At 55.6% G+C, this 13,985-nt stretch overlaps 1 protein-coding gene and 1 long non-coding RNA gene across 3 annotated transcripts; one reads left to right on the top strand and one right to left on the bottom strand.

The window, feature by feature from the left end:
* Positions 1-20: 20 nt before the first annotated feature.
* On the top strand, positions 21-1,222 carry LOC119146252. Its single transcript, XR_005103671.1, has 2 exons — positions 21-243; positions 430-1,222. It is a non-coding gene; the product is annotated as an uncharacterized LOC119146252 (long non-coding RNA).
* Positions 1,223-2,420: 1,198 nt separating this feature from the next.
* MAP2K2 (mitogen-activated protein kinase kinase 2) lies at positions 2,421-13,189 on the bottom strand. 2 transcript variants are annotated; one of them, XM_037383637.1, is made up of 11 exons: positions 13,041-13,188; positions 11,436-11,646; positions 9,836-9,982; positions 9,082-9,159; positions 8,606-8,657; positions 8,391-8,515; positions 6,931-7,144; positions 5,943-6,007; positions 5,006-5,067; positions 4,273-4,318; positions 2,421-2,866 (listed from the first exon to the last, which is right to left on the bottom strand). In XM_037383637.1, exons 1-11 carry the CDS (start codon positions 13,124-13,126, stop codon positions 2,756-2,758), a joined length of 1,197 nt encoding a protein of 398 aa, XP_037239534.1. In that variant the 5' UTR covers positions 13,127-13,188; the 3' UTR covers positions 2,421-2,755. The 2 variants fall into 2 exon arrangements, 1 of the variants encoding a protein (XP_037239534.1); XR_005103669.1 differs by lacking the exon at positions 2,421-2,866 and adding an exon at positions 5,486-5,613 and having other exon boundaries at positions 4,283-4,318; positions 13,041-13,189.
* Between the last annotated feature and the right edge of the window lie 796 nt (positions 13,190-13,985).

The following is a 13,985-nucleotide window of genomic DNA, read 5'->3' on the forward strand; positions in this document are numbered from 1 at the left end:
CCACCCTCTGCCCCCCAAAACCCCACTGTGCCCCAGGGGCCATGCTCACACCCAGCCTGGGGACCCCATGGGACCCCCACCACAACACCCAGCCGACACCACCAAAACACGCTGCGGCTCCCATGGGTGCAGCGAGTTTATCTCGGTCTCTGCAGGAGGGTCCAGCCCCCCCAGGGGTCCTGAAAGCACCAGGAAAAGAAAAACCGGGGACGTCCCCAAAATGCTGCTGCAGAAGCTTCCATGGTGGGTGCACAGCGACCACCCCCCTGAGCCCTGCCATTGCTAACAGTGCAAGAAATCTGTAAAATAAAGTTATTTTTCAGTTCTGGGCCCATTATTGATTTTGGCAGAGCTGCCCCGGGCTGGCCTCTCCCTTCTGTTCACCCGAAATAGTTCAGAATCATAAATATTTTACCCCAAATCTTTCAGAGTCCATCCCAGCTCCCCTGGGGCAGGATTTAGGACATCACACCATCCTTGGACCCCGCATCTGTACCGGCCGGGGCTGCCTCGTGCCGGGATAATTCCGTTATCTCCTGCTTCCACTGGAGGCAGCCGCTGGGCAGCGCGGCGAGAGCCACCGGCGCATCCCTGTCCCCAAGCACAGTCAGTGACATCGCTCCCATCCACGGAGGACACACCGAGGTTCCGGCCCTACAGGGGTTAAAGCTACTCGCAGCATAACCAAGAAGAGAAAAGGCCTGTAAATGTAAAGTGCCATTTATTTTTTTTTTTCCCATGATGAAAATATTGAGTTTTAAAAAAAATAATTGCACCAACAAAACGCTTGATGCGCTTTCTCCTCCTCCTTCAAAACCCAGCACCAAACCAACTGAAAAATACCCAAAAGCTTTACAAACTGTGCCCTTCCCCTCCTCCCACTTAAATTAAGAGACAAAACCCGTAATGAGGAGCATCCCCACAGCACCAGGGTGCCTTGTCCAGGCAGGAGCTGGGCCAGCAAGCACAGACACCCCCCTGAAATCTGGGGTCTCGCTCCCCGGGGTTCACCCTGAGCAAGGCAGCACCTTTGTCCTTTGCCAGGGAAAGAAAAGGGTACAAGGGGTTTGGTTTGGGGTTACCAAGTCACAGCGCTTGCTTTTGGGGGGCTGTCATGGTGGAACCCAAGCACAGGCAGAGGGGATGCCAGCCACCACCCCAACGGGGAAAAAAAAAAACAAAAAACCAAAAAAAAAACCCACCCCAAAAAAAAACCCAGCCTGAAAAGAAGGAGAAAAAAAAGCACACAAAAGAAATCCCACCAATTTTCCAAAAAATCATCTCCTGGTGGGTGGCTTGGGGATCGCAGAGCCCTGCGTGGGGGGAGCAGGGGAGCAAGTCACCCGAAAATATATACGTGTGGTGGCAGATGAGGCAACAGCGGGGAGCTGCTATCCCTGCAGCGCAGCCAGTGCCGGTGGGCACAGAGCCGGGCACGCCACAGGGCCACCACCGGCCCTTCATGGGCAGGAGGGGACGCGATGGGCACGGAGGGACCAGCAGCCACAGGCGGGCCGAGGTGGCCTTTGGAAAAACCTGCAGCCTTGGGACGTGGGTCTTGCTGGGTGGGCTCACTGCCCCCCCTGCAAGGCCCAGCCTGAGCAGTCTGCACCTTCTGGCTGAGGGGAGTGGGGGGCTCCGGAGGGTCCGACGGGGAGCCCTGCAGCTCTGCTGTGGTGCCTGTTCCATGAGTGACCCCGGCTGAGCGGCAGCTGGAAGGGGAAAACCTGCAGCCTGGAGGGGTTTCACCCCTCTCTGCCCACCCCCCGCTCCCACGGGATGGCGGGGTCGGGAGAGGGACCCCACTCCTGGGCTAGCCCAGCTCTCCCCTGGCCACGGTGGACAACCGGGCTCTGCCTCCCGCCTCTCCGCACTGGAAGGCGCCAGGGAAGGAAAGCCGGTGCTCCCCTCACCTCAGCACCCAAAGGTGGGAGCCAGGGCTTTGCCATGGGAGCCGCTCATGGCCCCATCCCACAGCCCCCACCCCATCCCCTCCCCGCTGCGAGCCCATGGCTCAGCCTGTGCCCAACGGGTCAAGAGCCTTCGCTAAACATCCAGCGCGCCATGAGAGCAGGCTTTAAACCAACCGTTTAAAAAGAAAATAATGAAAATACAAATCTCTCCTCTCCTCCACCCGCAGCCGGGCTGGGAGGGAGCTCACCTCTACACTCTTGTCCAGCTCAGCCACCAAGCACCCCGCAGACCTCCCGCCCGCACTGCGGGGTGCCCACCTCATCCCCAGCCACCCTGGCCAGGACAGTGACACTGTTTCGGGCCACCCTAAACAGGGCTTCTCCATTTCTGGCCCCACCGATTTCTCCGCCCTGGAGCCCACATGAAAACCAGGGAGGAGGTGAAGCATCAACCCCATCCCCTGCCACCGTCTCACACACACATGCAAGCATGCGTGCACACACACACACGATTCTTTTCTTTTCTTTTTTAACCCAAGTGAACATGTTTCAAAAAAAAAGAAAAAGAAAAAAATTTAACATAAGCAGCACCACATTTCCCAAGTGTCAGGAGCTCCAGAGCTGGAGCAGAGGCCTGGAACACCCCCACACCCAAAGACACCAACCCCGCTTTGGCTGGGGGTTGGCCAGCAAAGATGCTTCCGAGGGGACGGTGCTTTGCCGCTGGGATGCGAGGCGAGGGGGGGCCGGGGAGAAGGAAGGAGGGTAGTTCTGTCATTTAGTGAAGGAGAGGGAACTGTGACAGAGGCAGATGTACTGACACCAGGCAGTCGGCTCGGCCCTCACATGGCAGCGCGGGTGGGCGTGCTGGGCTGGTTCAACCGCAGTGTTCTGCACAGCCAACCGGCGAAATCCACCTCCTCCACTTCGGAGCGTTTGATGAAGGTGTGACTCTGCAAGCAAAGGGAACAGGCTTAGGAGCATTGCCGGCTGCTCCCCGGCTCCCAGACCCCAGCCCTAGGTCCACGCCATGGGTCAGATCCCGGAGAGGTGAGAACGTCCTGGTGCTACAGCTCAGACAGCAGAAGCAGATTTTTGAGAAAATATTTGTTCCTTGCAGGCCTGGGGCTGGGATTTTGACTGCTGCTGGCCACATAGTGGGCACGCAGGCAGGGCAGCAAGGAAGATTTAAAGGAGAGCAGAGCCTGCGTGGCCCTGAAACACTGCTCTGTCCAGGCAGGCAGAGCAAGGTGCCGCAGCTCCTGCACTTCCCGTGGTCCTCGCTTGCCCCTGGATGGCAAACCCTGCTCCCTGGGGGCAGGAGGTAACAGAGAAGCACAAGCAGGACAGAACAACCTTCACACAAGGGCACGGGGCCACCTCCTTTGCCAGGGCTACATGGGAGCACCCAGGGTGTACCCCAGAGTAGCTCAGGGGCTCAGCATGATGCCGAGGTCAACATGGTTAAACTGGGCTCATGGAATGGTTTGGGTTGGAAGGGACCTTAAAGATCACAGAGTCCCCACCCCTCTTCCACTAGACCAGGTTGCTCAGAGCCAAATCCAACCTGCCCTTGAACACTTCCAGGGATGGGGCATCCACAGCTGCTCTGGGCAGCCTGTGCCAGCACCTCACCACCCTCACAGTAAAGAATTTCTTCCTAGATCTCATCTAAATCTCCCCTCTTCCAGTTTAAAACCATTACCCCATATCCTATCACTACACCCTCTGATAAAAAGCCCCTCTCCAGCTTTCCTGTAGGCCCCCTTCAAGTACTGGAAGCTGCTTATAAGGTCTTCCCAGAGCCAGCCTTCTCTTCTCCAGGCTGAAGACCCCAGTTCTCCCAGCCTGCCCTCACAGGTGTGGCGCCCCAGCCCTCGGACCATCTTTGTGGCTTGAGCAGGTCCATGGCTTCCTTATGCTGGAGACCCCAGAGCTGGACATGGTACTGCAAGGTGGGGGCTCCCCAAGCAGAGGAGGAGGATCCCCCCTCTCGCCCTGCTGGCCACACCACTTTTGAAGTGGCCCAGGCTACGGTCGGCTTTCTGGGCTGGGAGCGCACATGGCCAGCTCACGTCCAGCCCATATATTCCTGTCCATCTGCCCAGCTCAGGAGGCAGAGGTTTGTCCCAGGCACCTACACAGGACAGCTGGGTGGGTCCTGTCCGGGGCTAGATACCATCACTGCCTTTGAATCAAAGATGAGTCACTCCCTCTCCCGGGCTCTATTTGGCTCATCCTAAGCTCAGCATGGGAGTTTTCACCTTTTGAACAAGAGAGGCACAGAGGGATGGGGCAGGAGTTTGCAGATGTGGTGCCACCCCACTGCAGAAAGAAAATTGCTCTCCTCCCCACTTACCATCAGCATCTTCAGATCTGCCCGTTCTGCTGGATTTTTAATTAAGCTGAAATGAGAAGAACAAGAGAGCAAAACCAACACTGAGACATTCCTTGGGGGAAACCAGTTATCTGGCTAGAGAGGTCTCCAGCTTCACCAAAAGCCATGTGGTTCCCCAGCTGCTTTCCCCAGGAGCCTGGCAGTATGGAAACGGCTCAGAAAGCACCAGCTCCAACAGCCCAGCTCCTATGGAGAGCTGCAGGATCTGACTCTTTCTAGACCGTGTGGATGAAATGCATCCTGCAAGTGGAGAAAAGGACCTAATGCTTGGCGAGGATTAACAATTTTTGTAAATCTCCAATCTCTGGTTTAACGGGAGCTCTGGCAATATTTTCAGCTGTCCCTCCACCACATCAGAAGGTCTGGAAGTCGATGGCGTATGCCTGGTGCCTGCAAGGCTGTGGGGTGACTCACAGCCCCAGCAATCTGCTCCACCATCCCCCTGCCAGGCTCCTATTTAGAAGGTGCTGGGATACCACTAAGCACCACCACAAATAAACTGCTGTTATTTCAACCCTTCCCAAGGCAGGAGTTCCCAGCACAACGTGGGATCACACCGCAGCCAGGGAGAGATCACCTACAGAGCACGGAGAACATTGCGTTATGCTGAACGCTTTGGGTGGAGCAGCAGCCTGCAGAGCTGTCAGGGAGCACCTACAGGCCTCCACCTTCAGCCATAAGGTGAAATCCTTACCATTTATTTACAAACTCCTGGAAATCTTGCGTGAAAACTCCATTCGGCAGCTTGGGAGGTGGCTGCAGAGAAAAGGAAAAGGGTTTTCTGCATCACGACGCATTAATGGGCCAGGAGTGCCTTTAATGAGCTGCAGAAAAGCTGTGCTCTGCAGCTCTGCAGCTCCCCTCCTCCTCCAAGCTGCCCTTTGCAGCCAGCAGCCTGCTCCCTGCCATGTCTTGCCCTGGCAGCACGCGGCTGGGCTGGCAGCAAACTGCTGCCCCAGCACGACGTGCAGCTGGGGGGACCCCATGCTGAATCACTGCCAAAGCTGGGAAACCAGAATTGCAGCATCGCAATTCTGGATCCAACCTTGCAAATCCCAGCTCTGGCAATGCCTACGGCAGACAAAGCTGATCCAGGAATGATAACTGGGGGTCAAGTCCTAGCACCTTGAAAGGGGAAGCTGCTCTTTCCACTTGCTGGTGGGATGGACCCTACCTTGCAAGTCTGGTGGAACATTTCGGTCTGGGGTTTTAGCACCGGTCACCCTCATTCAAAGGGCTTCATCTGAGAAAACGTGCACGACCTCAGCGCCTGCGCAGAGGGAGCATTCATCCTTCGCTGATCTAGGAAGGAGCACGTTTGAAATGGCCGGTTGCAGGAGCGGATTATTACAGCCAAGACCTCCCCTCACTGCTTTCCTCTTTCAAGGGGATTACAAACTTCCCCCTGCAGAGCCTTAGTCCAAACCCAGAGATACTTTTGCAATACAAAGAGATGGGAAGAGGGAACAGAGGGAGAAGGAAAGGACATCAGTGCAGCTTGGGGGGGGCTCTTTATCAAAGAGCCCTTGTTCAAGCAAAGGTTTCAGAGCTCCCCCTGACTCAGCAGCGCAGACACAACACCGTGGCACCTCTGGGAAGCCCACCAGAGCAGACAGTAAAGAAACACCTACCTCATTAACTATATAATCCAGCAGTTCAAAGATGGCCATGGCAGGCCGGCTGTCCATCCCGTGGCCTGCATGGTTAAGATGACAAAAACAGTGGTAAGAGGCTGTTCAGGGACAGCGAAGGACTTCATTCTGCTTGAAAAGCAAGTGTGCTGTGGGACTTTTGCTGGGAGAGGCAGAGGCAACCCACTTGAACTGACTCGTGGTTAAAAGATAACGAAGAGAAAGCCAAAACACTTCTGAAATTCCAGATTTCTTTCACAGTGCCTATAGTCCAGATTTATTTCCCAGCTTGGAGCATTTGGAGAGTACCAGACCATCTGCTGTGGCAGGCTGGCAGCACTTCTAGAGCCTTCTGCTTCCAAGCAAATGGCTCAAGCAGAGCCTGCCTCCAACCCCTGTGCCAGTCTGGTACTTCTATGAGAGATCCCAGCAAAGCTGTTTCCAAAAAGCTGCCACTAGCTTGAAAGGAATCTGTCAGCAGCATGGGCAAAGCCTGAGGAGCAACAGAGGCTGTGATAGTGTCCCTCAAAGTATCTCCTCCACGGGGTCCGCATCCCAACAGCCTGCTCCATCCCCAGCATGGGGTGCTTTGCTGCGTGGCTTTGAGCCTTCTTGTGGGACACAGCAGGGTCTAAAGAAGCCCATGGCAGGTGGATCAGCTGAGCTCTTCAAAACCTTAACAGACCCTAGTTGGCACTCCAAACCTGCTCGTTCACAGCACTCTGGGAGCAATCTCCACCTCCCCATGCAAGACCAGGCTCCCACCTGCGCCTGTTAGGAATTACAAACCTCCACTGTAGAGCGGATTCTACCAGAGCATCAAAACAGCTCTGTCTGCTCTGCAGGGAGTGGTCCCCCTAGGAACACTCACCTCCCCGCCACAACCTCATCCAAAACGGCCTTTGGCGAACCCAGCCACACCGAACAAAACCCGACCCCTTTGCCCCCACGTCTCCGTGTTGTTTCCAATGCATACGACAGCCCCTACCACTGACGGGGCGTCCTGGGGGCCTGGCCCGCGGCGAGATGCTGTGAGACTCTCCCTCTGCCCCGTCCACCACAGGACGGCCAAATATTGCTTCCAGTTCCTTGGAGTCTGGCGGGGGGATTGGGTACCTTCCGATAGACAGCTCCACTAACGACAGACCCATGCTCCAGATGTCAGACTGGACCGAGTAGTGGGTGCCCTGCAACCGCTCAGGCTGGAAGGAAAGATCACAAAAACACACGCCGACACAAAATGTCAATACACAAAGTCATAAATATCATGCACTCAAATTAAATAGACAAGACGCTATATCCTGAGGGTCTCTCGATCTCAGCTCTCCACCCTTCTAGGGAAAAGACTGTCCCAAAGTGCCCATGTGCAAAGAGGATGCAAAAGAAAGATCATGTGCAAACGTAAAGCACTTGTACACATCTAATCAACAGCTACCATTGATTTACAACTGCTTATACTTAGGAGTCCAGAGTACACTGTAGGAATCTTTCTCTGCATGCTGCGATCGAACAAACTCTATTAACAAAAATAATTTTTTCCTGCCCATTCCTGTTAAAACCCAAGACAAATTTGAGAAGCAGAAAATCCACTCGAAGCTCTTACCATTGAAAGAAAAATAAAAAATAAATAAATCAATCCAAGTCATCCATACTGGCAGCTTTGAGTCAGCTGTGCAGGCCCAGTGGCTGAGTGCAAAGGAGATATTATTTTTAAATAGCCACTGTCTAACTATAACTGTACTTGAATAACCATTCCCAAAATATGAGAGCAGCTCAGATCTAAGCACACAAGTGTGGTCGGGTGGCTTCCCTAATAACCCACCGCTCGCTCCCAGCCACGACCGCACATGGTGCTGGCAGAAGACCCCCCACCCTTTGCGCTTCAGCCAGCAGGACCTGGGGGCTGGCTTTAGTTTCCCAGTAGCCTGTACCAAAACTCAGTTGCACTAAACTGTTTTTACCCCCATTTTGCCAGCAAATGCATGGGGTCAAGGCAGCAGAGGAGGTGCACGTACCAGCATCTGCATCCCCTTTGCGCTCAGGTTTTTGGACAGAGCTTTGCACACAGAAAAAGATGGTTTTGAACCTGCAAACACTCGCCATAATATGGAAGTATTTGTAGGATACAAAGCGTCTTTCCCTGCAAGTCTCTGCGCTCCCACATGCATCAGTGCTAGCTGGGCACAGGCTGGAGCCAACAGGATACTGACTCCTTGAGAGGATGCAGAGGCATCTGCTTCTCCGGCACAGAACAGTGCCTCAAAGCACTGGGCTCACCCCCAGCATGAGCCAGGAATGGGGCAGCCTGGATGAGGATGGAAACACAGAGCAAAACCATTAAGCAAATCAGACACTACACGCAGATTCTGTAAGAGCAGAGTTGAACCCAAACTGTAAAAACACAAAAACAAGCTCCAAAAAACCAGCCAAAAGTTGAAAGGAACTTACAGACATGTAGGACCGAGTTCCCACAAAAGAGTTTGCCATGGAGTCAATGAGTTGACCGCTGACCCCGAAATCACACAGCTTAATCTCTCCTCGAGAATTAACCAGGATGTTAGAAGGCTTCACATCTGACAACAGCAAGAGAAGAGTGTAAACACACCTAGGTAAAACACAGGGCTCTTGAACTGAGGCAGTTATTTTTAGGCTCCTCCTCTCACCTCTGTGCATGATTTGGTGCTTCTCTCTCAGATAGGCCAAACCCCTCAGAACCTAGAAGGAAACCAAAGACACGATGAGATCAGAGCTGAGACGGGAAGTGCTCTCCCTTCAGCAGGACACATTGCACAAACTCTGCATGCTACCACGTACTGTCCACGTGTTTCAGGGTTTGCAATTTATCACCAAGTCAATCACAGATCTTGGGTTAACCACCCGAGAAAGCTTCTCCTAAATCTACTCCAGGAGAACTCAACACCAGCCAGCACAACGCAAGGGGTCAGAGCTACGGAGAGCAGCTGGGGACATGCCTTCCCCACCCCCTCTCACACACACACACCACTGCCTCTTGCCCTAGCTCGGGATAGGAAAGCATGTATGGCAAAACAGAGCAAGCTTCCTAAAGCAACACAAGTATTGTTCCCAAACTGTGCCCAGCAAATCCTTTCTGGAAGCACAAAGAGCCACCATAACTCACCGCTATACTGACTTTCCCCAAGATCTCCTCAGGAATTCTTTTGGCTTCTTTCAACACTTGATCCAAAGAGCCCCCATCCTAAAATAAAAACACATGGAAATGACCAATGTGCCAATCCTCGGCAGGAAAACAGAGCAGCTGGCTGTATAGGCAAGCATGCCCAGGGAGGGCAAGTGGTATATAAGCAGCACATAGCATCGCAGCTCAGCTGTCTGCAACAACTCAGCATTGAGCACACTCCTTTTCCCAGGGAGAGGGGAAGAAAAAAACCAAAAGATATCTGGTGATGAGAGCTGAAGCTTCTTGCTGAAAACTATTTTAATGCTATCTTCTATCAGCTCTGCTGCTTGCTATTAGTTCTGAGCTTCCTTTCCATCAGTGGTAAATGCAAAGATGATCCTGTCAGCACCAATCCAAAGGAGCCACAACACTATTCTCTGCCACAGAGAACAGAAAACACACACAGTGCTTCACAGCAAGCTCTGTAAAGCGGTGGGTTTACAACATTTCCATTTGGCCAACCCCCAAACCTCTGCTTCTGCTTTCCAAAAAGTCAATCTCTCTGTCATTTCAAAGCCTAAGCAAGAGCATGCAGCTCTTACCAGGAGCACAGAAGTCCTGCTGCAGCCACAGCAAGGAGCCATCACAGCTGCTGGCACCCTAACCCATTCCACCTGCGATTTCAAGTCTCAGGGAGATGCAATTCAGAACAGTCCAGGCAGCAGCAGTTTCCAGAGGAGGAACGGGGACTCACCATGTGCTCCATGCAGATGGAAATCTCTCCGTCGCTGTAGAAAGCTCCATAGAAACCCACGATATATGGGGAATTGCACTCATGCAGCACCTGCAGCTCTCGGATAATCTGATTTCTGATAGCCGGTTTGATTTCTAAATGAATCAGCTGCGAAGAAAAAAAATAAATATTCAAGGTGTAATACATGGGGGGAAAAAATTCAAAAACCAGAAAACAAACTTACAGGAACCACATGAGCAAATCCTGAGTGCTGGAAAGAAACAGTGTCTTCAAGGGAAGCCCTGCTTTGGTGTAGGCTTTACCATTTGCAGACTAACATTAAGGATAAAGGGAGAGGCAGAGCCCCGTGCAGCCTGTCGGCGACTGAAGCAACCGCTGGCCACATAACACACAGAGATTGCACAGGAAACAGAGCAGAAAGACAAGTCAGAAGTTTGATGCAGAACTGACTCAGCAGACGGGAACATTTTCACAAGTTCTGTAGGTGTTGTAAGAAGAGGTGTTCTGATATCAAGGAAACCACAGAACGTAAAAAAACCCATGAAGATCATGCACGTGAAAGAGCAGTTGCTTTTTTCCTTGGGCTCCTGGTAGAGTCAGTTAGGGTAGCTGTGGGTAGGGAAGGCAGAGGCTAGAAAATACAATGGCAAGCCAGAAAAAAAAGAGCCAGTTACCATAAGCTCTAGGACACCCAACCCCAGGGACATCTGTCCTTCCCACAGACCCACGAAGGCCAGTCTCTGCAGGAAGGACAGCAGCACTGTAACTTGCCTTCGCTTCAGTTTCTGGACTCCCAACAACCTCAAAACCACCCAGTGACATCCAACACTCCCAAATCAAACACCCTGGAAGATTCTGAGAGCTCAGCTCTGAGCGAAGCCACCTAGAGAAGCAGATTTGCTCATGGAGACCCGCTAAACCATCCCAACAGCAGGTGAGACCAGAGACTTTCAAGGAAGCCGCCCTACGGATAAGTGGTTGCACTGGTTTTGCCGAGCACTGCCTTTTCTAATAGGCAGATGAAGTATCGCCTAGTTTTCCACTACAGGGCACCACTGTTGAAGATGTCACCCATAAATCCATGTCTGAGAGGAACCACTGTCACAGCTGCTTGGAATTACATTGGGGATCTGTTAAGTGGGCAGGGAGGGGCGAGGAATGGTGTGTGTGCCAACCCCATCCCTCCACCTGCCATTTCCAGTCCTCATTAACCATGACCTAGGATCCTCAAGAGATCTGCTTCCTACTGCTTCTATCCAGTTTAGCAGAGTTCATTAAAACCAGCTTCGCTGGAAAAAAAGAATAAACTTGTGTTTTCACACAAGGCACTCCAAACCCCATCGACCTGTTGCAGAGAACGTGGCCTCTCCCAGGGGAGGACTTGGAGGCAGGCAGGGCAGCTCAGAGACGAGGCAGGAGAGGCTCCACATAAAACCGAGCTGGGGGCAGCTGGGACCACAGTGCCAACCCAGGCGAGGCAGTTAGGGCACAGACAGGTCACTGCAGAGAGATCCCAACCACAGCCAGCTCTTCCAGAGCCACGGGGAGTGCCGGACGCTCTCCAGCACGACACCACAGCCCACTCCTGCTCCCCTGTTACCTTCCGTGCCATAATGAGCCCTGAGGGTTTGTGCTGCACTTTGGTGACCACACCGCCATTGCCAGCCCCCAATTCAGAGATCCTCTCAAAGTCATCGTCCTTCAGCTCGCCCACTTTGGCTTTTTGTGTGAGGAAAGCTTCCAGACGCTTCTTCTGCTGCTCATCCAGCTCCAGTTCCTCAAGCTTCTTCTGAAGGTCCACCAGGTTTGCCCTGGAGAGGGGAGGAGGAGATAGGAGGGATGATCAGGAGACTGTGAGGGCAGTGCCAGCAAAAGAGGGGTTAGGTTTTTTTAGGGAAGTGGAGGGAAACAACTGAAACCCATAGTGCGACACATACGCAGCCCCTGATATGGCAGCAAGATTAAAGCAAAGCTCTGGAGATAGGCAGGGCTCAGCTCTGGTGCTGACAGGGTCACCTGGACAGTGAAGCCCATGGTGCAATATCTGCCCAAACACACACATCTCCTCTGGAGAGGAGCTTCAGTGCAGTCAGCTGTTTAGGAAAGCCAAGGAGTAGGGAAAATCCTTCAACCCTTAAAGAGGCAGCACAGCTCAGCCCAGAGAGAACCACAGCACCAGCAAACTCTCCCTCTCCTGACACGAGAAGCCACTCTTAGGTTTTGCTGCGAAACATAAGAAGGGCTTTCCACGCGTCCAGCAACCCCCTGGCTCCGTAACACCCCTCCCCACCACCCCCCAAACCCACCGCTCCCGAGCACAAAGGGGTGCCTGTGCTCCCCCAGCACCTGCTGCTGAGCCTCCATCACCCGCGCAAGCTCCAGCTGCTCTCGCCCATTTGCTGCCCACCCCCTCAGCCTCTACCACCCACACCTAGGGCGATGCTTCGGCAGGGTCTCACCCCAGCCCTCCCACCCAGAACCCCTATGTGATGCTCAGCCTCCTCCTAGCACTGCCCATGCCCTGTTCTCCGCCACCCCTCGCCCCACGCCACCCCTCGCCCCACAAGTCCTGCTGGCCAAGCTCTGGTCACTGCCCCAAATCCTGACCCCCAAGCCCAGGGCCCCATCCCAGCTCCAAACTGTGCACCCAGGCCTGCTCCCCAAAGCCCCCGGCTGTCCCCAGACGCTCCCCCAGCTGCCTCCACCTTCCCCAGCACGCCTGGGTGTCAGACCCAGCCCCAGCCCCTCTCACCCCCAGTCTGCCCCTCCAGCTCCAGCTCCCTGGCCCCTTCCACACCCCAGATACCCTCAGGCTGGGCCCATCCAGCTCTGGTCTGTCTCACCTCCCCCAGGCCTGTCCTGGCCCTCCAGGCCCCATACCCACCACGTCCCGGCCCCCCAGCGACCCTGCCCGCCATGTCCCGGCCGCCCAGGGTCCCCCAGGTCCCATACCCACCATGTCCCGGCACCCCAGCGACCCTGCCCGCCATGTCCCGGCCCCCCAGGCCCCATACCCGCCACGTCTCGGCCCCCCAAGGCCTCCCAACCCCCCCCGGGCCCCACACCCACCCTGCCCCGGCCCCCCCAGTCTCCCCACGCTCCAGGCCCGGCCTGGCCCGGCCCCCCAGGCCGGTGCCCCGCGCCAAGGCCCAGCCCACCGCCGGCCACGGCGCAGGCCGGGCGGGCCCCGCCACCACTCACTCACTCGGCGGAGCCGTCGGGGCTTGGCCCCTCGGCAGCGCTGGGGGCGATGTTGAGGGCCGGCAGCGCCGGCTTCCTCTTGGCCAGCATGGCCGGGCCGGGCCGCGCCTGCGGGGCCTAGCGGGGGCGCGGCCGCGCGGCGCGGGGGCGCGCGGGGGCGGGGCGCGCGGCGGGGCGCGCGGGGGCGGGGCGCGGGTGGGGCCGCCGGGTCTCGCGAGAGTTCGCTGAGGGGAAGAGGGAGGAGGAGGTGGGCGGCCATGGCTGAGGGGACAAGCCTAAGCTGGGGGGGGGAGGGGCGCACCGCATAGCCCCTGGTTGTGCTGGGGGAGCGAGCGCTAGTGGCCTTGCCTGTAATTAGCAACTTAGTAATTAGCAACTTAGTAATTAGCAAGCGTTCCCCCACTCTGCCCCTGCCCGTGTAGCCCAGCCGCTGCCCCCTGCCTGGCCCAGGCGGCAGGCCCAGGCGGCAGGGCCAGGCGATGCTGGAGGTCCCTAATGAAGCCGGGCAATGAGCAGCCGCGGGGGAACTGTGGCGCTGGGCGGGCAGGTGCCCTTTGCTCAGTTCCAGGGGGTCCCATCTCTGCCGCAGGGCCATAAAGTAGGGAGCGGCCCGCCAGCACGGGCAGCCACCGCCAGTGCTGCCACCCGGTCAGAGGGCGTCGAGCAGTAGATAACGGGACGTGGCCTCGTCCCCGTGCCACACCTGGGTCACACACTCCCTTACTCACCCAGCCCCTCCCTGCGTGGAGGGGATCTGGGGGGATCCCAGGGGATCTGGTGGGGAGGGGCTCACCTGGAGGGTGGTGCGTGTTGGGCTGACACCCACATCGCGGGGTGATAGGGAGGGATGGACATAGCTGCCAAAGGGCTGTAGTGTGTTCGGCCCCCCCAACAGCCACAGGGGAAAATGAGCATGGAGGGGTCCAGGCAGCCTGCCAGCAGGCAGCAG

This window comes from Falco rusticolus, chromosome 4 (assembly GCF_015220075.1).
Source record: "Falco rusticolus isolate bFalRus1 chromosome 4, bFalRus1.pri, whole genome shotgun sequence".
In the NCBI taxonomy this organism is placed as follows: domain Eukaryota; kingdom Metazoa; phylum Chordata; class Aves; order Falconiformes; family Falconidae; genus Falco; species Falco rusticolus.

Bases quoted from the DNA above. Each gene is read 5' to 3' on its own strand.
- MAP2K2 (XM_037383637.1), bottom strand. From the start codon at position 13,126: ATGCTGGCCAAGAGGAAGCCGGCGCTGCCGGCCCTCAACATCGCCCCC. The intron at 8,658-9,081 runs GTGAGTTATGGT...GTTTCCTTCTAG, and splicing joins TGGGGAAAGTCAGTATAGCG to GTTCTGAGGGGTTTGGCCTA. The intron at 8,516-8,605 runs GTGAGAGGAGGA...TGCTGTTGTCAG, and splicing joins GCACCAAATCATGCACAGAG to ATGTGAAGCCTTCTAACATC.